The following is a 24051-nucleotide window of genomic DNA, read 5'->3' as shown; positions in this document are numbered from 1 at the left end:
CAACTCAAATACAGTGTTTTATGTAAAAGTAATTTTAAAGTTTAATAGATTGTAAATATTTTTTGTACGATTATTGAATCAATTCTGGTTTAAACTAAAAAAAATCATTGCTTTATCAAAACCAAATCAAAATTATATTTTTATCTTGTTGCAAGTACGTTAAATATCACCAAAATTGTTATTATACTGCTAAAACAAATAATTAACAGAGTGTTATAAAGACCGATTTATTACTTTGTTCATTGTATATAGTAAAACAGTAATAAATATTTTATTATATGATATCAACTTGTATACAACCCAAATTTATGACTTTTTGGCTCGATTAATATATGATTTGTATTCTGTACAAGCTTATTAAATTAATATAATATTGCTAGCAAATTAATATTTACTATTGCAATAGAAATACAGGTATTGTTTTATAAATAATTTATGACATATAGATGATATATTATTTGTCAAATTAGTAAAAATGGAATGTAAACAAAATTTATACTTATTGTTAAAATCTCTATAAAATATCTGATAATTTGCTGTGCATATGTCTAATGATCATTTTTGACCGCCAAATGACATTTTTTTTACTTTTTTCATTAGATCTCCGAAACCGTACAAGTAAAGTGTTTTTTGAATTATTAAAATCGGACGCTCCGTTCTCTTAAAAACTCAGTTACCGTTTTTGGCACTTTTTGCCCCGTATCTTCGGAACGGCTAAACCTGCCTTCGCCAAAAACTAATCAGCACGCCTCCTTATCAATACGAATCGAATGTTTTTTGAATCATTTAAATCGGTTGATCGGTGTTCCCGAAATCGTCGACTAAAATTTGTATCCGCACACACACACACGCACACACACACATACACACACACATACATCAATTTTTTCTAAGGTATGCCAAAATATTCAGAAACCTTTGAAATGTAAAGATATATAAAAATTTTCATTTCAGATTTTTTTGCGATTACTATAACTTGTCCTACGGAAACTTAATTATAATTTCATGGTTGCCATGTTATTAGCAGTCCAAACAAATAATTTGGATTAATGAATTTATATAATATTTATGTTCTATAATAAATTTAGAAAGCGCTGTATAAAAATAATCCGCAGAAATATATCAAATTTATTTTACCAAAGTTATTTTTTGGCTCGAACGTGCTCTTATATCAGAATAAGGAATCACTCTCAAGAGTTATGAATAATAAAACAACTACTTGACATTAGTCCGTATATTTCTGTAAAGGTCGTGGCAGCTGAGAAAATTATAATATTACACAGAAAATCGTATTATGTAATGAAATAGGTTTTCTAAAACTCTCTTTGCAAATATTAATAGAATTTACATAAATATTACTTATGTAATGTATAACTAAATCAATATAGTTCAGGTAATAGTCCTTACATATTAGGGTGGTTTATAATATGGACATTTTCGAATTTCTTTGTTCCCAAGGGTTCAAATGGTTTCAAATTGATAAAAAACAATTCTCTGAAAGTTTTAGCTCTTAATATTAACTTTTAGATAGTGCGCAATTCAATCAAACTTTGTATGGAAATAGCATGGAAAAAATTTTGAAAATTAAAAAAAAAAATTAGGCTTAGCGACAAATGAATTAAAAGTGAAAATTCGTGTCATTTTTTATTAAAAATTCGACGTCCTGCTAAATTTTTGTAAATTTTTTCATGCTATTTCCATACAAATCTTTGATATACAATATTAATATTAAGAGCTAAAACTGTCAGAGAATTGCTTTTTATCAATTTGGAACCATTTGATCCCTTGAGAGCAAGAAAATTCGAAAATGTCCATATTAAGGACCATCCTATTATATATATGCATCATTTGGTACAGTTTATACATTATTTCAATATTAATTTTTTTTTAATTTTTATATTTTTGAATATTAAATATTTTTATTTGTTTTATATTATATTCTTAATGTTTTTTTCAATTAGGTTTTAAATTTGGGTTGGAAACCTTAAGAACCCAAATATGTAACTATCAAAGGCTCAGGCCATAATCTTGAATTTTAAATCAGCATGATCTTGGATATAGTATAATGAAAAGTGTCTTAACCAAATGTTTTTATGAGTTATGTTACTATATTTCAATTATGATAGTAGGTTTTGTTCTATTTGGATTGTTCCCAAAAGTGAAAATTATAATGGGTTTAATTTAATTCTATTTTCAGCGGACGAACTCATATATTTGGACAAGTGGGGCGGAATAAGCTTATTATTCGCTTCGAATCAATCAGAAAAGACTCTATTATCCAACCAGACATATGTAAGTCAATATCATAATAAAATAATTATCTTAAAGGTCCTTATATGAATTAATAAAATTGGACTGACCATGCCCTTATTATGTTCTTGATGAACAAAAATGACTATTTGCAATTAAAAACACAAATGAGAAATTTTTATTACAAAGATGATTTAATTTTTTATAGTGCCTATTTTAAAGTTTGGTTTAAATAAAATTATTTTTTTCAGAGGAGCTTAAATCCAGCCAGGTTCAGTATTTCGGCCGACCGAAGATTTTTACTTCTGGCGCAAAATGTTCAAAAACTCTTCAGACATTCTTGTCTAGCCCAATATGCCGTATACGACATTGAAACAAGGTAAAATTTTAATTACAATTTTTTTTGGAAAATTCTTTGATAGACCGAACTATACATAGTCCAAGAAAAACGCAAAGAAAAATAGCCAAGTCATTCTTCAAATTGTTTCCATTCACAAAATTTGATGATATATACCATTAGATAGATAATCTCTGATAATGAGTGCCATTATCTGTTTTCTTATTGATTTGATAAAAACATATATTGACATAAAGATAATTAATTTTGAAATATATTGATCTCATATTGATCCAATCAGTACCAAAATAAACAATTATTAAAGGTCTTTAAATAACTAAATAATTGCCACTCAAAGTTGATAATATATTTGTAATTTGTAAATGAGAGATGAATTAAGATACCCATATGTAAAATATCATAGGGGTAAGAACCAATATTTTGGAAAAAAATTAACCAAACTTTAAATTATAAATGTAAAATTAAAATAGAGATTAATTCAAATATTATGTAAAATATTACATGAATAAAAACCAGAATTGTTACAACTTGCAACCGAATAAATTCATTAAAAGACGTTTCTCTAAGTAAAAATAGAATTATTGTATAACAATATGAATATCATTACAGACTTCCATAAAATCAGCTATTATCCAGAAAACAAAATACAAAAAATATTCGAACGACATGCATCATCAATCTTCTTTACATGTATCTATTCGTTTATTCAAACTTTTGCAAACCATGAACTTTCGTTCGAGAAATTTTTGCATTGAATATTTTTTAATATTCTTCATATTTTGTAACAAAGTTTAACATAGTATATGCGAGAAAATCGTTCAAATTCCCATCATCGAGGTAAAAAGTTCCGAGGCATCGAGAAGGTCATATATAAAAGATATTTGGGAGATAATGCGAAAACCAATATCTGGGTTACACATGTGGTTTCTCCGACTTGCCATTATCGACACGTGTTGCATTTGTGGAAGAACTCTGATTCAAACAAGAGATGATGTGTGGGACGTTTATTTTTTGTTGGATCATGTTCTGGGGAAAACGATTTTTATTCAATTTTGTATCGGAAGATGAATTTTTGAGAAGAACCGTGAAAGTATTGTAGAGATGGTTTGAGCAGTCGAAATAGATTGTTCCGTTGAAATTTATTCAAATTTGTTATTACTTCAGCAATTTAAGTAAAATTATTTAATTAATGTCAACTGAACCATAAAAATATTTCCTAAATTTCTAAAGAATCAGACTGCAAACGAATTGCTAGAAAATATAACTGTTAATATAATAAAACTAATTATATGTAATTAACTCTATAATACTAATTTAATTAAAAAATATATTTTTGTTCAATCGTTATTGATATTTTCGAATTTTATTTAACCCTTTCCATTCGCGAATTGCAGAATCAATTCGTATTTTGTCGCCGAAGCAGCGGCATCCGAGTGGAAAGGGTAAGTTTTCGTGGAGCAAGTTATTGTAATAGTTCAAAAGTCTAAAATGTATATTTTTGCATATCCTTACGTATCTGAACATTTTGGCATACTTTAGAAAAAATGGATGTGCGTATGTTTGTGCGGATACAATTTTTTGTCCACGATTTTGAGATAACGGATCAACCGATTTGAATTATTCAAAAAATATTTGAATGCTATTGATGGGGAGACGTGCTGATTGGTTTTTGGTCAACTGTTTTAAAGATATTAGGCAAAATGTGCAAAAAATGACAATTTTGACAGAAGGAAACAACCGATTTGAATGATTCAAAAAACATATCATATGTATTCACATAATGAGAAATTGTTCAATTTTTTTTTAATTTGTACAGGAAATCAAAAATTTCCACAACCAATAGAAAAATTTATTTTTTCAAAGTTTTCAAAATTTTTTAAAGCTTTTAAAATTTAAATTGCGGTATGAAAGATTCAGGATTTTGCCTGAAGACACGATGTCATACTCCACTAGTTTATTTTGATATTTATCAATAGTAAAATATTAAATGAATTACCTACGCTTTGTGACAATTCATAGTTACAAATTTATTCGTCAGTTTCGCCAAGCAACCAAATTGTTAAACAACTCAAAAATATAATTTTGCACCCAACGCTTGCGTCTAAAATCATCCCATTATTACGCTAAGACAGTTCTTGTGTTCTCAAATATTTCTCCGGTAATTCTCAAGTGTGTAATTCCCCAGAACATACTCCTAAAATTTAAGTACCCCGTCTTCCACATACTCCGGTTATTAGCTCCGGCTAGTATTGTTTCGGTCCCATTCTGGAGACCGAATAACTTGGTTATGGTCTTATGGGGCAGCCGGCGATAATGTTTAACAGTAATGTGCACCAGTATCACGAACCCTTGAAATAATAAACGACCCAGAACATTTCGTGATTTGAATATGAAATAGTATTGATCTGCTAACATTAATATATATACATGTATTCTTGAAATATTAGCAGCTACTAAGTCGAAAATAAATGAAACATTAATGGTGAAAGATACCCATTCTGTTCGACCAATTTTAATTAACAATAAATATAAAACCATGTAAAGTCGAAAAGATTTTAGACAGAAATCCATCTGGTTATAAAAAATTTTTTGCATTATATCAGAAGTAATATGTTCAACTGAGGACAATATAGACATGTGTATCGATTCTAATAGAATTCCCCAATTAGGTTGTTTATCTACATAATATGCTCACCATATTGAACAGGATCAATTTATATTTATGACATGAATTACTTTCTCCGCAAACATCCTTGTCCTCCACATGAATTATGAAATATGCCATTCCAAGAATCCGCACGTACCATAAAGAAAATAAGATAAGCAAATCAAGGTTTTATTTATAAATCATACTTTTATAATGCTTTTTATAAGTAGATATATGAATAAATTATTAATAAATTTGACATAACTTCTAACTACATTTCTTGGATAGTTTTTTAGTATTAGGCCGTCAGCAAAATGATGTAGAAATAAATTTAAATATAATTTCCACATGGACAGGAACTTGTACAGTATCAATCTGGCGAATTTAATAAACAAATATTTTAATAATTGATAAATTAATTTATGTACTGTTTATGTAATAATACGTATCATTTTTTAATTTCAGTAAAAATAGAAATATCATTTTGGAAAAATATTATATTTTTCAGTATTGTAGAAATTTTCAAGATTTCATCTAACAAATTACATTCATGATATAATAGTCACAATGAAATACAACTAGTGCCGGACACTCTATTTAACACGTATTATTTAAGCGAGTATAAATCCTTTTAAAGACATTAAGAGTGTGAAGATAGCTACATATGTGTTCAATGCAGGTTATTTTGAAATGTCCGGTACTAGGTGCCACTTTCTGGAATCATATTTCGTGTTACCAATGTTTTATTGATAGTATTAATTATTTTTAGCAAAGGTTGCGTTTTTTTTAATTCAGTTTGATTTCTAACTTTGTTATTTAACATAAGTTATAATTTAATAAACATTTCGTAAAATATTTTTTTGATTTATTTATAAATAACCTTAGGTGTCCGGCACTCGGGGACTTCCCCCTACTACGACAATGACAATATTTTTGTCAAGTTTTTGCCACTATTTATATAAATTGCACCACGTGCCTTTCGAGATTTTATCCCTTGCACTTGCTCTATTACTATCTGCAGTCTATTATTTACTGTCCAAAATTATTTTACTGAATAATATTGCTTATGTTAATAAATTTGAGCAAAATCGAATCATGTTCCGTGAATCCAGAACATTTCGCGGTGGCTGAATTACCGAATGCGTTTTCCGTTTGTGTTAGCGGTTACAGAGAGCAACCTATAACCTATTACCGACGTTTGTAATATTTCACCATTTCATACAAAACCATTATTATATATGGTTTCATATGTGTATCATACGGGAAATATATCAGGGATAGTCGAGGGATAGAGAATAGGAGTAAAATTCACATTGGAAAATTCAAAAATAGTACCTAAAATAGTTGGAATGTATAATTAGGTTCAATACGAATCTTTGTGAACTTAAAAAATTAAACAAATGTATAATTTATTACAGATTTAGCTCTGATTATTCATTTTTATCATTACTATTATTATTTGTTTGATCATCTATTTACATAAGACATTAAATCAATTGTCCAATGAGTAAAAATCTAAGAACCCCTTCCAGTAATGAAGTTCCATATAGTGAAATTATAAAAATAAGAAAAAAGACAAAATAGATTTTTTCTAATTGATAAAATCAACATTAGGAATTTTTCGATTCGATTTTTGGAAAGTCATTATTCTGTTATGAAGTTGATCCAAAATCTTTTTCGCAAGCTATTCGGATGTTCAGTCAGCCGAAAAAATTCTCAAAATTCCTAAGCATCTAAATTTTTGATTAAAAATATTAAATCTTATGTTCATATCGAAATATCCGGTAGCAAGTGCAATTTTATTTATCAACAGATAAAAAGTACATAAATATCTTATCAAATATACGTCGTAGAAACCATTATTTTGACTGATAAGAATAAAATTATATCAATTATTAAATTAGTCATCTTACTGCTGTATTAAAGATTATCATCTGTATATGCAACTTATCTCTTCGAATGTTGTACACTTTCGTGTTCAAAAGGTTAGTAATGCAAAATATATTCAATTCGAAACATTTTTTTTTAATTTTATTTTCAATAGCAATCAGAATACATGACAATTCTATGAGCTATTTGGCTTATGTTATTCACATACATACACACACACTTTCAAACACACATATAAATTAATCTGATAAAATATTGATAATTAGAGAATCACTTCAATAAGTAATTCTACTATTCTGTTCATATTAGGTTGTGATAGTTCTAAAGGTCCTCCATATTATCTTTAGGCAGCTTCTTCTTCAGTCTTCTTGAAATTGCTGTCTCAAGAAGCTGACTGACTATATAGTTTGTATGATGTTCTAGTTTATGAAAATGTTTTACACTGTTGATTTGTATAATTCTGTTTATAAATTCAATATGAAGATCATCGTGTAAGGTTTTATTGCTAACAAACCACGGAGCATCAGTAATCTGCCTTAATAATTTCGATTGGGCACGTTGCATTAGCACTATGTTGGATTTGCTCGCACAGCCCCACAATTCAATGCTATAAGTCCATATTGGTTTTATCACTACCTTGTTCGAAAGATGAAATCGATAATTTTACTTTCGGTGAAATTTTATTCATTCAGGCCAAATTTTTGCTCATTGTGTTTTCAGAATTACTATATTTAAATAAATGATTAACATATTATAGGATATACAGTAATAGAGTAATTGTCTTTATAATAACCTCAAGATGGGTATTTCATAATTTAAAAAATCTACATTTGCTATTGCAGCTTGCCAAGTTTAGTGTAGTCTGCTATTTGGTGTGTGTGTCTATTATTTGGTAAAAAAAACTATTTTTTGAATTCAAAATGAATTTTGGACATAGTTCATTTTTGTATCATTTATAGCAAATTGACCAATATAAGTATTCAATACTAAGATATTTTTGCATGTGAAAACCGAGCCGTAGCTCTAACCTTTAGGCCTTGGAACCCAAGAATGGATTAAAAAATAAATGTTGCATTATATTTGTATTATGCCACAATCTTTCGTACCAATATTTAAATTAGGCAAGTTTCAATTTATATTCAGTTTAATTTAATCAACATTACCAATCACTCAAAATTCAAATGTCTTTATCGATTATTATTGTATGGAAAGATTTTGATCAGAAATTCGCATCATGACGGAATTAGACGTCTAATCATTCGACGTGAATAATAATCGCGCTGACTGACGTCGTCGGAACATTTTGATTCCAAACTTTAGACTATTATGCGCCGCCTCGCACTTTATTATGACGATCACAACAATGAACTGCTTTTAATGCTGATGTGGAACCCTGTCAAAATAATAACTAGAGCAAAGCCAACACAACATCCTGGAAGCAGAATTTGCTATATATATGGTACAAAAATAAATGAAGTCCAACATTTGGTCTAGAGGCGAAAAATGAATCTGGTTTCTAGATTTGATACCACCTATGGAGAACATGTTTTATGTTTATTAAAAATTATTATTATTAGAAAATAAATAGATAGGTGAATTTTTATTCATGTGCTTGAACGTTGAACTTAATTCAGAAAAGTTTTGCTGTAACAAATATTCTATACTCATTTGCTGTTTTTATTGGTTATTATGTCACCCAATTTTGTTGTTGAATTTTGTAAACAAAAAAATTCTATAAATTTTTGGTATTTTCGTTGAAATGATTAAGCTCCCGGATTTTTGTAATTGAGTTCTAACAATCTATTCAATAATCTACTATTATTACTAAAGTTTTATTTTCATCCCTTATTTCGAGTGGCAGTAATCTCGTCATACAATTCGACTTGAGTGGCTGAAGATAACATCGATAACAAGGTGTAGAGACTAGAGAATCGCCTGAGCTGCCCAAATTTCGTGTTAAACCCAATTAAGATTAAGTGTTGATTAGGAGTCTGATATTGTCTAGAGTTTACATAAAGATGCTCTTATTCTGAAATTGGCGATTTGCCAGGATAACAACTTGTGATTGATTCCGTTTTAACATTTAAAAATTTACACCTTTTCAACAAATTTTCACCTTCACAATTTCTGCAATACTGGTGATTTTTTAATGATCATTATTAAAATCAACCTATTGGTAATGAGTATGAAATTTTATGACAGCTGTTCTAAAATCAGAAAATAAAAAAATCAACTAGAAAATTATTTTTTGTTGTTGCTCTAGTAGATACGTCACTGGGTGTATCTAATAATTTGTAATCAACTTTTTTTATCATATATTCGTCAGATGTTTTTGCTGATTCGTAATGATATATGCGTATTGCATCATAAAATTGAAAAAAAAAATCTTTGAAAAAAACACGAGTTAAATCAGTGTTCCTAAAATAGTTCAAATGGATTTCCAGAGGTCCATGGCAGTAAGTCCACATCCGATAAAATAATGTACAAAAAAACCTGAATTTTTGCTTTAAATATTCAATAATAAACTTTATTAAAGATAGAAATAAATATTATATTAGATAGAAGAAATTTATAAGAAAAAACGATTATGGATAAATAGAGAGTCCAAGGCCATACCGATGGCAAATAAATTTGAATACAAGAGTTTATGGAACTGCTAGTATTAAATAAATGTCATTTTAAAGTAGTTTTTTGACATTTTATATACTCAATGAAAAATTGCGACCTGCAAAATTGATGAAAATAAAGTCGAAAAATGTAGTATTTTTTAATAAATAATTGTAAATTTAAAAGATAATGATTTAGAAAAGATTGTTAACTTTTTCCCTATTTTGGCAAAGAGATATTTTATACAAGGTATCCAAGACCTTGACGTCAAGCCAAAACGGGGTGACCAAAACAGTTCCAAAAAAAAATTGGAAAATTGTTTGGAAATTATGAGCTATCAGATCAAAAAGGTTTGGGAACCTATGAGATAAACTAATTTACAATCAATTTAATACATGTTTATAGGCTTTAATTATGTTGCAAATATTTTACTCTTAACCTTCATTTTTAAGAGATTATCTGTTAATCAATTTTTCAATAAGTAAATCTTTTTAACTTCCCGTAGGGTAGTTATCGGAAAAAACTCGGAAAAAATTTTTTTATATATCTTTACGTTTTAGAGGTTTTAGAGGCATACATAAAAAATGGATGTATGTGTGTGTGTGTGTGCGGATACAGATTTTCGTCGACGATTTCGAAAGCACGGTTCAACCGATTTCAATTATTCAAAAAACATTCGATTGCTGTTGATAAAGAGAAGTGGTCTAGCTGTTTGGAAGATACGGGGCAAAAAGTGCCACAAACGGCAACTCAGTTTTCAAGAGAACGGAGCGTTCGATTTTAATAATTCAAAAAACATTTTACTTTTATTGATAAGATGAAGAATTGATCAAATTCCGATCAGGTTTCGGAGATCTAGTGAAAAAAGTGAAAAAAACGCCATTTGACGGTCAAAAATGATCATTAGACATATGCACATCAAATTATCAGATATTTTATAGAGATTTTAACAATAAGTATAAATTTTGTTTAGATTTGTATGGGCTCCGTACCAATGTTTATCTGTTAGACGGCGACGCGGCGTTTACTCGCTTCGATATTTCGTCTCTATGCAGTAAAAGCAGTACGATTTCTTTGAAAAAAAGTTCAAAATATTTCAAAATAATGAAAAATTTTTTCCAAAAGTCTTTTATTTTCAAAAAAAGTAAATGTTTGTCAAAAATTTATAGTTTCTCAAAAATCTAATTTTTTCAAAGTAAAATTTTTTCAAAAATGTTAATCTTTTAAAAAAAAATTTTTTTGGTACGGGAAGTTCAAGCAATTTGCCTTAAGGCACAATGCCATACACCACTCGTTGTTTATATATTTCAGGCTCTTCAGTAATCACACTTTCATTTCACTCATGTTAATAATATCTTTCTCTTTCCCAGGGATTACTACCACTTAACGCCGTTTCCCGAAGACGAGTCCTGGCCGTTCCTCCTGCACGCGGAATGGGCGCCTCGAGTGCACGGCCTGATCATGGTTTACGACTACGACATCTACTACCGTCCGGCGCCGAGGTCCGCGACCGGTTACCGGATCACGAACACCGCCATACCCGGAGTCGTCTACAACGGGGTACCGGACTGGCTTTACGAAGGTCAGAGGGAAAATATTTTGTTAATAAAAAATATGAATGATATTATTTTTATTCGTGTATATGATTAAATGGTTTTGTTCTATTTATTTATAATATTTTGATTGTCAATAATCAAACATCAATGTTCGAAGCATCATTAAAAAGTCTGTTGAAAAACTTGATGTCACATTCAATTTTGTTTTCTATTATTACTTAAATTTAGAAAAATTCATAATAAAAGCGTGGCTGAATCGGAATTAAGAAGCTAATAAAGACACCTTTTGAACTAGGGAATGCAATACCAGTAGTTTGAAATTATATTGTTTTAAATAAAAATACTCTACAATTATAGGATCTTAAATTAGTAGAAAAAATACGTTTTTAAAGTTTTTAAAATATTGTAAATTATGCTAATTTAACACATCGGATACAGACAATACAGTTTATTATAATAATGTAATATGATCTTTTATGAGTTTTGGTTCTTTCTTACTCATACGATTTGGTAAAAAGTACTCAATATACTCGATAATGATAATGAGTTAAAAATTAAACTTGTTTTTCTTATTTTTTTGTTGAATATAGTTGTAGTTGTATAAATAATTTTTTATATTTGTACTAGTAACTTTCAATATTGTTTACATTTGTTTAAGAAAATAAAAATACCTGTATTTAACCGGTATTCCGGTTTTAAAATGAAAAATTACCGAAATACCGGTATTGAATTTTTTTAGCGGTATTTCATTCCCTATTTTGAACTGTCCCAAATATTAAAACTTTTATTACTATTATTAGATGCGTCGTACAATTTTTAAATATTTGTTCAATAAGAAATATACTTTATTATATTTTTCTTTAATTTAAGAATTAAATTAAATTAAATTAACTTTTTAAATTAAAATAAATTTTTTTTGGAAATTCAGTGTTTTTATACATTTCAACATTTACCTAAAATTGATTTATTCAAAATACAATTTAGTAAAATAGTCATGATTAATAGAAATAAATTTTTATACTTCTTCTTTTACATAGAGCAGTATTTCTAAAAATCCCATTTTGGGATAAGCTCGTTATGATAGAAAATTATCTCCTTCGACGATAAAATATGTCGAACGTAAGAATATTTTATAAATTAAAGGAGTTCATGCAAACTATTTCATATTTTTCCTATTTTATTCATATTGTTCCTGCCAGATTTTTTAAGTATTATTCTATCCTAGCTGCTATAATCAATTTTATTCCAAATTCTAAAACGATACAAAACACTGATATAGTAAATTATAGAACTAGATACGGTATTTTGTTTCCCGTGAATACAAATATCTCTGTATCAAAATTTGTAAAAATGATATCTTAAAGTGCATATCAAAATGTTTTGCAAAAACAAGATGTACTTAATATTTTTTTAAATATCAACACAAGTGGAAAACTGATTATAGTAGATAGCTCATCACCTTAAGTATGCAATTTGTAACAGAGCATGGTTAAAAAGTTGTTTTTTATTATTATACATGATACTTGCAATTATTACGCAATTGTGTATAAAATACCACAAAAAAGTGCAATTTACCCAAACTGACTGAGGTTTCAACTTTCTAATTTTCTACATTTTTATATTTTAGCTTATGTATGGAAAAATGACTACTAAAACTTTCTACTACTCATGTTCATCAAATTCGCAATTTTTCGTTAAATATATAAAACATCAAAAACTACTTAAAATAACATTTATCCAGCTCCATAAACTCTCGCATTAAATTTTCTATGAAATTATATAAAAACGTTATGACAAAGCAGTTTTATTATACCAAATCTTATTATGAACACAATGACTTTAAAATAATTTATAATCTTTTTTGTATATTATATGGTGGCACGATATATACTCGTATACTACACCCAGCTTTTATTATTAAAAAAAATCTTTTTCATGGAAAATATAAATTATGATGTGAGGTAATATTACACTAGACAACGTTCTTTATTATATTGAACTTTCCGATAAAAAAGAATTAAAAATTATTTTCTTGTTTGAAGACGAACAAAGCTTTGAGCAATATATAAGGATCGAGGAAACTTGATCATTTATTTATATTTTGTAGAGGCAAAAAGTAATATCATAATTTAACTTTGCAGAAATTAATACGTATATTAAAATATCCTTGAAACAAATTATTCTCAAAAATATTTAGATTTTTATAACAAGAACAATTTGAGTGTGAAATACAAAAACTTCACACCAATATTTTTTATTAGGATGAAATTGATTTGTATAGCTGGTCTTCAAATTAGTTTAATTTTAGTAACTTATTTGATTGCATACATGATATTTTATTTTATTCTACTTAGTCTTAAAAATTAGATTAAAATTTATTTTGAGCATATTTTTTTCAAATTCTATAATTTATATCTAACTTGATTTTATATGTTATACTTTGGGTACTTATACATTTGGTAATGTATTTTCTGCCTCAATTAAAAATATTTTATTTATTCGAAGTATAAAATCGGATTTAGTTTGACCCAGATATATTTTCATGGCAATATTTGCCTGTTATGGTAAATATGATTTTACATTCAATCCTATTATCCCGAAACAAGGTTTTTGACATTTTAAATTCCATACAGAATATGTATTGAAATTTTTGTCATATTATCGACATATAGTTTGTATCATATTCGATTCATAAAAAATAAATGCGATTTGAAAAACACTTTGATGTTATATAACATACATAGAGGAGTCGACGTAACTTTTTAGAATAAAAAAAATTAAAATCTCTTGTCCACATCTCATCTTAGTATTTTTTGGAATTTAGTTCTATGGTTATTAGACACAAAATTTTACAGTTTATATCTTATTTTATTTTCGTATTTTTTTTTATTTTATTATATAAACTATGACCAAATAAAAAAATATTTCTCCTATCAACTCCATTAAATAGAGAAGTGGAAAGTCACTCATTTTCCACTTTTCCATTTTCCTCATCGAATTTTCAACATGTCATTTATCTTCGACAAATTATTAATGATTCCCTGCTCGAAATTAAAGGAACTTAAAATAAATGAATCCGAACAGCGTGTGCAAATTTATATCTCGACTTTATTTTTGTTATGCAGATAAATGGAATAATTTTCGGCGTATTAATTAAGTTTATAATTGAGTTTTCAAGTGTACGCTCACGCTCTGTCGGATTAATTTCATTTTTGCGAACCTGATATAACAAAATATATTAAAATTATTATATTAAAACATACACATTAATAATAAATATATATATATATATATATATATATATATATATATATGTATATATACGGGGTGTGCCAGAACTCAACGTCAACCCGAAACGAAGTAATAGTAGGTATTGTTGATATACTCTCGAGGATATTCCGAACTAAAAAATGACCCGACATTTTTTTCTCATTTTTTTATTAATAAAATTATCAATTACTTCAGTATAATTTTTTTAAAGAAAGGCCTCTCAAAGTCAAACAAAAAAATTTAAATTTGTAGTTCAACAAAAAGTCTTAATTCATGACAACTTGGAACAATTATGTCTTTATTTTTTATTGCGGTCCTAGAAATGTTATTCGCGATTATAATTGCAAAAATTAAATAAACAAAAGTAATAGAAATTAATTATAATAACAGAAAAATGGTCACAATATCACCAAAGCTCCAGGTTGCATTTAAAAGCTCATAATTTCCCAACTTAAAATATTTTTTTTATTCAAAATTTCTTCAGGACAGTTCAGATATATCAATAAATTTATATAATTTTGATTAAGGAATGATTTATAGTTGCATAATAAATTAATATTTTACATTACAGTGTTTTTTATAGTTGATCATTAGTAATTCATACTTTGATACAAACATTTTGGGTATAAATAATAAAATTATTTATCCAACGACTGTAACTTTTTCCTGAAATTTCTGTATCCGTTTCTTTTTATTACAAGGTACCCATATATAAAACGCCATTAAAAGAAAATATTATTCCAGCAAAGAACATACACAGGTTTCTTATTTTATTTCGACGGAACAAAAAAATTGCTATAAAAGATATGTATAGAAAAAAGCTTTTTGTTGCAAATCCCCCTACAAAGCGGAATATCTTAACCTACTTGGTGGTATGAAAGTTTTAGAGAGAAAGCTGGGAGAAATTTTTAAGTTTTTAAGAAAAAATGTATTTTTTTACTGTTTCGCTGGCGATATAATCTCATTTTTTGAACATCTGTAATATCTGTTTTGCCTAAAAAATATTTTCCATTTTAATAACTTCAAAGATTTATAGAAACTACGAATAATATAGAAATAATTTCTAATCAATAAACTGACGTTTAGTTCACGGAACAAAGGTGTAATTTATTTTATTATTTTCAAGGAACAGGATAAAATGATGCAGGTGCGCATACAACGACTGATCTCTATTCACATACACGACGACTAATCACAATCGACCCGTATTGAAATGATATCATCGAGAGCGAATGACGAATCATTGGCACTCGACTCTTATCTTATCTTATCTGCCGTAACGCACTTCCGTTGCATTATCCTTTGTATCACTATTTTACATAGAATCTGATGTGACAAAACGAAGTAATACAGGATAATAAATGCGATTCTTAGTAAGGTGACCAATATGAACCTATACTTCTCGAAAACCCGGGACAATCTGGGACAAATAATCTGAATCCGGGACAAATATTTTTTTTAGAAAAACCCGGGACACAAGGGGAAAATCCGGGACTGTACCAACCAACATACCCAGACTAAAAATCGAAGCCTGGCATAAGTAAGAGTCTTTTACTACGTTGTCTTGGACTCTCGGACTATTTTATCTTTTGGGTGATGAAACGTGTGTTTTCGCTGAAGGTTTGATGTATCTCGCGTGTGTTTTCAAATCGTACGCGATTTGAAAAATGAACGAAAACATTTCGGATACGAAAAAGATGCGAAGGTATTTGGACGTCAAAAGAATATATCTTCTGCAAAAGCATTTCTAGCATTCGTATGCGCATTTTTTGTACAGATAATATGTAGATAAAAAATTCATTTCGGGTTTTTGCAAGTTCAGAAGTATCTACGACTGTCTAGTCTATGAAATTTCTCTAATCGGTGAAATATTTGTGATCACAGATCTCTGAGATGGAGAATGAAGAAAGTGGGTAATTTTAGCTATAAAAGTTTGACTGGCAATAATTAGTTTTATATATTTAATAACTAACTTTGATAATGATGATAAATTTTTATCGTCTGCGCTATTTTCTGCAACATTGTATGATACTCATTTGAAAGCTGCACTTAAAACATTGAAATGAAAGCTTCTTATACTCCTATAGAGTTACCATAGTTTTAATGAACATTACAGGTAATTTAAACTCTAAACTTTGTTATGATGATTAAATATAAGCTAATTAAATGTAAAAAAGCATTAAATAATTCTGTTTCAGTATATATAAAAATATAAATTATTAGCAAACATTATATACTACATTTCTCAATAGCGAGATTTTTACTGTGTGAAAAATCATCAATTTAACGACATGGAAAAATAATTCGAAATGAAAACATGAATTGAAGTGTCGTTCATTTTTCACTTTTTGAATGCAAAAAAGGTTTTATTTGTATTTGAAAATACAAACGGGAATTCGATGTTTGAACAGCTACGTATTTATAAAAAGTACGCTTGAAATATTTTTATAAAGTGAGGATAATTGAGATATATATATATATATATATATATATATTTTGTAGAGTTTCGAACAAGAATCCAAAAATAATACAAAATAAAAAACAAGAAAAGTTTTAAAAAAAACAATTTGTTTATTGTCGACGTTTCGGAACTAGGTACTACCATTCAATATATATATATATATATATATATATATATATATATATATATTAGGGTGGTCCTTAATATGGACATTTTCGAATTTTTTCCCTTGCTCCCAAGGGCTCCAATGGTTCCAAATTGATGAAAAACAATTCTCTGAAAGTTTTAGCTCTTAATATTAACTTTTAGATAGTGCGCAATTCAATCAAACTTCGTATGGAAATAGCATGGAAAAAAATTTGAAAATAAAAAAAAAAAATTTTTAAGTTTAACTTATTAATCAATCAATGAATTAAAAGTAAAAATTTGTGTCATTTTTATTGAAAATTCGACGCCCTGGAATTTTTTTGAAAAATTTTTCATGCTTTTTCCATACAAAACTTTGATTGAATTGCGGTTTATCTAAAAGACAATATTAAGAGCTAAAGCTTTCAGAGAATTGTTTTTTATCAATTTGGAACAATTTGAGCTTTTGGGAGCAAGGAAATTCGAAAATGTCCATATTAAGGACCACGTATATATATATATATATATATATATATATATATATGTAGAACTATATTTTTATCAATACCGATTTCCCAAATAAATCTTCCTGGGTCCGATTACACATGAATCCTTCAGGACACAAAAGACCATGTCCTTTCCCTAAAATGTTCCAAGTATCTTTCCTTTCAATTGCCTTCGGGTTTTCTTACAATACTTTAGGTGTGATTACAGTATCAGACTATCCATTTGTGAAGATGGTACAAAAACTATCCCAAAAAAAATCTTTCGTCTCTAGAGAGTGGAAGACGAAAAGATTCGAGAATAGATTCCTCCTAATGATGATAGTACATTTTGTTTTTCGGTAGTCCTAACTACTTGTTTTTGTAGTTGATTGATTTTTTTTCAATGGATTGACGTGGTGAATTTGGTAAAACAATATGAACAGTTGGAAAAGAATAGTTTGTACCAACTGGAGTTTGAGATACCATTTCATAATACGAAAAAGTATTCAAGGAAAGCATATTAAACCGAGTGGCTGTTGACTGTATGAGTTTTATCTCGAGATATATTTCACTTAGTTTCGGAGTTCACTTACGGAGGAAAATATATGAACGTGGAATAGAATAGTTCTTTGCATTGCCTTTACCTAGTTTCACACAAGCATTTTCCTTATATAAGAACGACTTCTATTTGTACAAAGTGTATCTCGATCTCGAAGTATACATTCGAGTTTTCAAACAGAGAAGGTAAAAATAGAGAGGAATCTGGTAGAGAACTTACTCAAATTGTAAATGATTAACGAACAAATCATTACACTTATAGTTCGCCAAAATCGTGACAAAAATTTAAAGTTGGTAAATTCAATTGGTCTGATATGGGAGGTTGATGGCACCGCGGTCAATACTATTTAAACAACTAGTAATGTTCTTAAAAACGGAAGATTTACTTGATCTCATTTCATAATAACTAATAAAAATATACTACGTTTACCATAACTTTTTAGAAACTTAATTACAAATTTTTTCAATAATTTTACTAAATTTTTTAATAAATGTCTTTTTAATAAATTATTCATTATCTCTCCATCTACTGTGACAAAAACATTTTCCAAGTATGTGTATACAGAAGCAAAGTTTACCCTGACTCCAGTTACGATCGTCAGTGTGTAGATTCATTTAGAAAAGTCACGTAGAATTCGAGACGTTTTATTGTTGTCCCAAGAAGATTTGCGATAGAATTATCTTCGACTTATTTCCTTGGAGATCATTATTGCAACTTTCGGAATTCGGATATTGCAAACGTGCAAAACAATTTTTGGGTAAAGGACTTGGTTACCACTTAATTAGAGGAAAGAGATTGAAGTAGGAGGAAAGTACGATTATTTGCACACACAGGAAAGGCAAAACTGGCGTTAAAGCAAAATGCCACTAACACCTAGTTACTACATAGTTTTAGAAGCTTGTATTCCTCATATCTCCATCCTTATTAAAACTAATTCCATCAATATATTTTCCTTTGCAGAAGAGATCTTATCATCCAACACGGCCTTATGGATGTCAAACGACGGCCATCTGGTCCTATATGCTTCGTTCAACGACTCTCAAGTAGAGGAGCAACATTTTCCCTGGTTTGGAGTTGCCCAAGGAGCTTCTCTTTACCCAGAAATGAGGTCACTCCGGTACCCTAAACCAGGAACCGCAAATCCGGTGGCAAGACTGATCGTGGCTGATCTGGCAGACCCAAAAAATATCAGGACGAGTATTCTAAAACCTCCTGCACCATTAGCAGATAAGTAAGTAATAAATAATAAATTGAATTTTCTCTAACAGACTAACCAAATTTTTACAAAACCAAGTTGTAAAACAGCAATAAAAGCTATAAATAGTGATTAATTAAGGCAGTTCCTGAATAATCATTTGTATTAATTGTGGTAAAATCTAAATATTGTTTCCTTTTCTAATTGCAGAGAACATTATTTTACTTCAGCTTCTTGGATATCTTTAACAGAAGTCTGTGTCGTTTGGTTAAATCGACTACAAAATCATTCCATAGTATCTGTATGCAAAAGTCCTGCATGGAATTGCCAAGAGGTAATAAGAAGTATTTGAAAAAATTATAACTAACTAGTACCCATAAACCAAGGTACCTATAAACCAAGATTCCTAGTTAAATTCATTCACCCTGAATCACCATGGATCACACTAGAAATGAAAAACCTTTATTAAACTCAGAAATCCTGAAGAGCATCCTCTACCTGACTCACAGTGATTTTTTTATAATTAACCATAAAAATTTATTAAACATTCTGTGAAAATTTACCCAATCAAAATATTATAAAGCAACGTTTCGTGTAGGCAAATATATAATTTCTGATTAGCATCATAATAACTTACAAGAATATTAAATTCCTTTCATATGTATACTATTTGCTTGAGCATGATGTAACATTATTCTATTCATGAACTTTAATGAGAAAACTTGCTGGTAAATAATGTTATATTTTCATTATCTTATTTTCGTAGATAATTTTAACTTTATGTGTATAAATTAGTAAAGTTACTACCATAATTCCTTCTAGCTGATTTAAATGCAAGAAAACTCACCTTGGATATTAATTTTTAATTATAAATAATAATATATGGCTAAAAATAAATTGGATCCGGAATATTTAATATTTTTGCTTTGTATCTATGAATTATATTTTGAATTTATATAAAATATAATGATATTTAATATTATATTATGATTTATTTATTGATTTTAGACAAGTAGTGTATCAGGAGCAGGACGAGGCTGGGTGGAAGCGACTCATCCACCAGTTTTCTTTCCTGATGGAAGTTCATATGTGACTTTAGCGCCCATTCGCGATGGGCCTGCCGGTATATATATATTAATTTTTTTTCCAATATTTATTATCATATATATATATATATATATATATATATATATATATATCATATTTCTATTATCATTGAATTTATTTTCAGGTTACTATAGGCATCTCGTCCATGTACATATAAGCAAAAAGAGAGTTTTGCCTTTGACCCATGGTCGATTCGAAGTAAACAAAATCGTAAAATTAGATCACATCAATGGCGTTATGTAAGTAAACACACTGATTTCCATTCTTTATTGAAATGTTTTCCTAAAAATATTTGTATATCTAAAACAACATTTTATCATCAGTGGTAAAAAAGATTTTGCCAAAGGCATAAACCTTTTTTGTCTTCGATCAATATTAAACAATATTATTCAACCCATATAAAACTTTGTCCCAATGTCAATATTCTCTATTTATTGGAAAATGAGCAAGAAAATTCATTAAGGATATTTTTCATCCCAACTTTGAACAAAACAATATTGCCACAAGTTGTGTTTGAATTTCAAATTAGTTTTGGTGACTGCTGTTAGGAAAATTTCATTACGACGGACGTGAAAATTTAATAAAATTTCTTATTCTGTTCAACTTTGCAGTTTATTTAGGAAGCAATCTCAAGTTTTCCACTCTGTTACAAATGTTGCAACTAGTAGAATATAGGAAACTTTAGTTTGTAAGACAAAGTTAACAATTATAATTGAAGTAGTAAGAAATAAATGATTAGTAGAATGCAGACCACTATATAATTTTATACGATTTTATTACAAACTTATTATTTTTTGCAATATTTATTACCGCAACCACTTTGGAGATAAGTGTATGGTATCTCGAAAGGGCAACCCATCGGTCAACTATTTTTCTATTTAATAATATATAATCATTGTATCGCAATCAGTTAAAAAAACAAAACCTTAATGATTAAAATAATTAAAATCTCTGACCTTTCTATCCGTCATCTTTCAGCTACTACCTAGGAACTCCGCAAGGCCATCCAGGTCGCCAGCATTTGTATAAAGTATCCGCCATGCCCCCAAGACAGGGGGCCTCATTACCGCCACCGCTGTGTTTAACTTGCGAGACACAATTGTCTTCAATGGGGTCTGAAAAAAGTGTTACGACCCCATATGCTCCATCACATCGACATGCTCATGATTGGGATGACGATTGGGACGCCGCTGGACAGGCGACAACTGTGGCTCCTACTCCACCTACAAAGAGAAGAAAAAAGAAGAAAGGTTAGAAATTTGAACCAAAAATTGTATAAATAAGTAATAATGATTGGATAATAACTAGTTCTTCATGTCGAGTTTACTCGTTATGTAGAAGTAGATTTATTATCCTGTTATGATTAATTATCTTTTTAGAACAACCAAAAACGCCGCCAATTTGCCAATATTACAATGCCGAGTTCAGTCCTGGAAGCTACCTAGTACTAGAATGTCTAGGTCCAGGAATTCCAACAGTTGGCCTATTTAAAGCAATGCCATTGGATTCAAAACTAAAATTAGTCATGCACATGCAAAACAATACACTGCTAAAGGTACTACAAATCTCAGTTCAAACCTTATTGGATAAAATATTATTATTATATTTTATTTATAGGAACGCATATCAGTAGTCGCTTTACCACAAGTCCGCACATTTCCAGTCCAAATTTCAGGAGGCTATCATGCCCACGTGAGGTTACATCTGCCTCCTGGTTTAAGAGAAGATGAAATTACTAGATATCCCTTGGTCGTACACGTGTAAGATGAATTTCACAAAAACTATTAATTTTGCTTCAATAAAGAAGTTGTTAAAATGTCGTTTATTACTGTGCAGATATAGTGGTCCGGGTACCCAATTGGTGACTGATAGATGGCACGTAGATTGGAATACGTATTTATCAGGAACCAAAGACTACATCGTTGCCCAAATTGATGGTAGAGGTTCTTCTGGACAAGGTTATAAACTAATGCATGAAGTCTATCACAGACTTGGCAGTGTGGAAGTTGCTGATCAGTTAGAAGTTACAGAGTAAGTACCAATGAAATAAAATTTTAAACCAATATAAAACATGTGAGTATTAATTTTGAAGGTATCTGCGAGATACGTTGCACTTTGTTGATAAAAGAAGAGTGGGTGTTTGGGGCTGGAGCTATGGGGGCTATGTCGGAGCCCTAGCATTAGCAAGTCCACTTGAACTTTTCCAATGCGGTGTATCAGTCGCACCGGTAACTTCATGGAGATTGTACGGTAAATGAATTTTGTCTTAAAAACATACATATTGGTATATACAAAAAATTTGTTACCTAACGGTTTGTTATTAAAATAATTAAGATTCGACGTACACCGAACGATACATGGGCATGCCGAATGTTACTGCAAACTACAAAGGCTATGAGGATTCTGAATTGCGCAGACATGCTGATTCTTTACGAGATAAATATTTTCTTTTGGTTCATGGAACTGCTGATGACAACGTCCATTTTCAGCAGAGCATGCTGCTGGCAAGAGCCCTGGCCGAAAGAGGCGCCATGTTTAGGCAACAGGTACAAAATAATCCTTTTAATGAAAAATAATTATAAAATTCGATGTTGAGCTTCTCCGTGGCTCAGTGCTAAGAGCGTTGGCCTGTAACCTCAAGATACCTCAAGAGTTATTAACAAAGTTTCATCGCAACAGTGTAATAGAACTGTTAAGTTCTAATTTCTAATTGATGCCAAAAATAAGAAAAAAAAAATATTTTTATTATCCAGGTGTATCCAGATGAAGGTCACACTTTGGGAGGCGTAAAAAAACATTTGTACCGGTCGATGGCTACTTTTCTAGAAGATTGCTTCAGAAAGCAAATTCCACCAGAAGCAAAAGCTGGTTTAAGAAATGGTGGAAGTATAGGTGAATAAATATCATCATGAAGATTATGAATTCGTCTAGATATTTCTTATATTTAACTATAAAAATGTATATAAAAATTATATATAGTATAAGTGCGACGTATATGTATATTCTTCTGAAATATTTTTTGTATACTTTGTTAATTCGCAATATGTGAAGATCGGAATCTCGAAGTACAAATCTTCACTTTGTTTAAGTCCTAAAATATTTTAATGATCATTTAATTTATATGTAAGCAGAAATAGTACACTAATTTTAATAATAAATGTACATACCTATAATTTATACCTTGTGGCACCATGTTTACATAATAATATTTTATTGCTTAATTTTTAATTCCTTGCACTGATTTTGACGTTAACACTTGCACAATAGAACAGATACTGAATTGAATATTTATTCCACACAAAATCCATCCGATTTTCAATAATAAAAGTACCGTTAGTCGATAACCAAGGCCAAAAGAATATATCTATTTAACTTTTTTAAAGTGCTTGGTTATGAAAATTAACGATGTAAATGCATTATTGCGTAGTTGTAAAAATAGAACATTTTTTTAAATTAAGTAAATAATTATCAATGATTATAAACTAATAAAATTTAATAGTTTCACTAGCCAATCAATTAGATGATTATAAATTAAGAACA

General features: G+C 29.1%; 1 protein-coding gene across 1 annotated transcript in view; it reads left to right on the top strand.

The window, feature by feature from the left end:
• Positions 1 to 23411, top strand: part of LOC113383385 (prolyl endopeptidase FAP-like) — a 56449-nt gene extending 33038 nt beyond the window's left edge. The window contains exons 3-16 of the mRNA XM_026621656.1: positions 2198 to 2292; positions 2502 to 2629; positions 11123 to 11334; positions 19170 to 19440; positions 19615 to 19738; positions 20413 to 20527; positions 20636 to 20750; positions 21490 to 21761; positions 21891 to 22066; positions 22129 to 22271; positions 22348 to 22542; positions 22604 to 22761; positions 22846 to 23057; positions 23265 to 23411. Coding sequence (XP_026477441.1) covers positions 2198 to 2292; positions 2502 to 2629; positions 11123 to 11334; positions 19170 to 19440; positions 19615 to 19738; positions 20413 to 20527; positions 20636 to 20750; positions 21490 to 21761; positions 21891 to 22066; positions 22129 to 22271; positions 22348 to 22542; positions 22604 to 22761; positions 22846 to 23057; positions 23265 to 23411 — 2363 coding nt within the window. The remainder of the gene's footprint in view (positions 1 to 2197; positions 2293 to 2501; positions 2630 to 11122; positions 11335 to 19169; positions 19441 to 19614; positions 19739 to 20412; positions 20528 to 20635; positions 20751 to 21489; positions 21762 to 21890; positions 22067 to 22128; positions 22272 to 22347; positions 22543 to 22603; positions 22762 to 22845; positions 23058 to 23264) is intronic.
• The last annotated feature ends 640 nt before the right edge of the window (positions 23412 to 24051 follow it).

This window comes from Ctenocephalides felis, unplaced genomic scaffold (assembly GCF_003426905.1).
Source record: "Ctenocephalides felis isolate EL2017-DRISC unplaced genomic scaffold, ASM342690v1 CF-g0.4_SCAFFOLD_03570, whole genome shotgun sequence".
NCBI lineage: Eukaryota > Metazoa > Arthropoda > Insecta > Siphonaptera > Pulicidae > Ctenocephalides > Ctenocephalides felis.
This window is presented reverse-complemented; position numbering and strand designations above follow the sequence as displayed.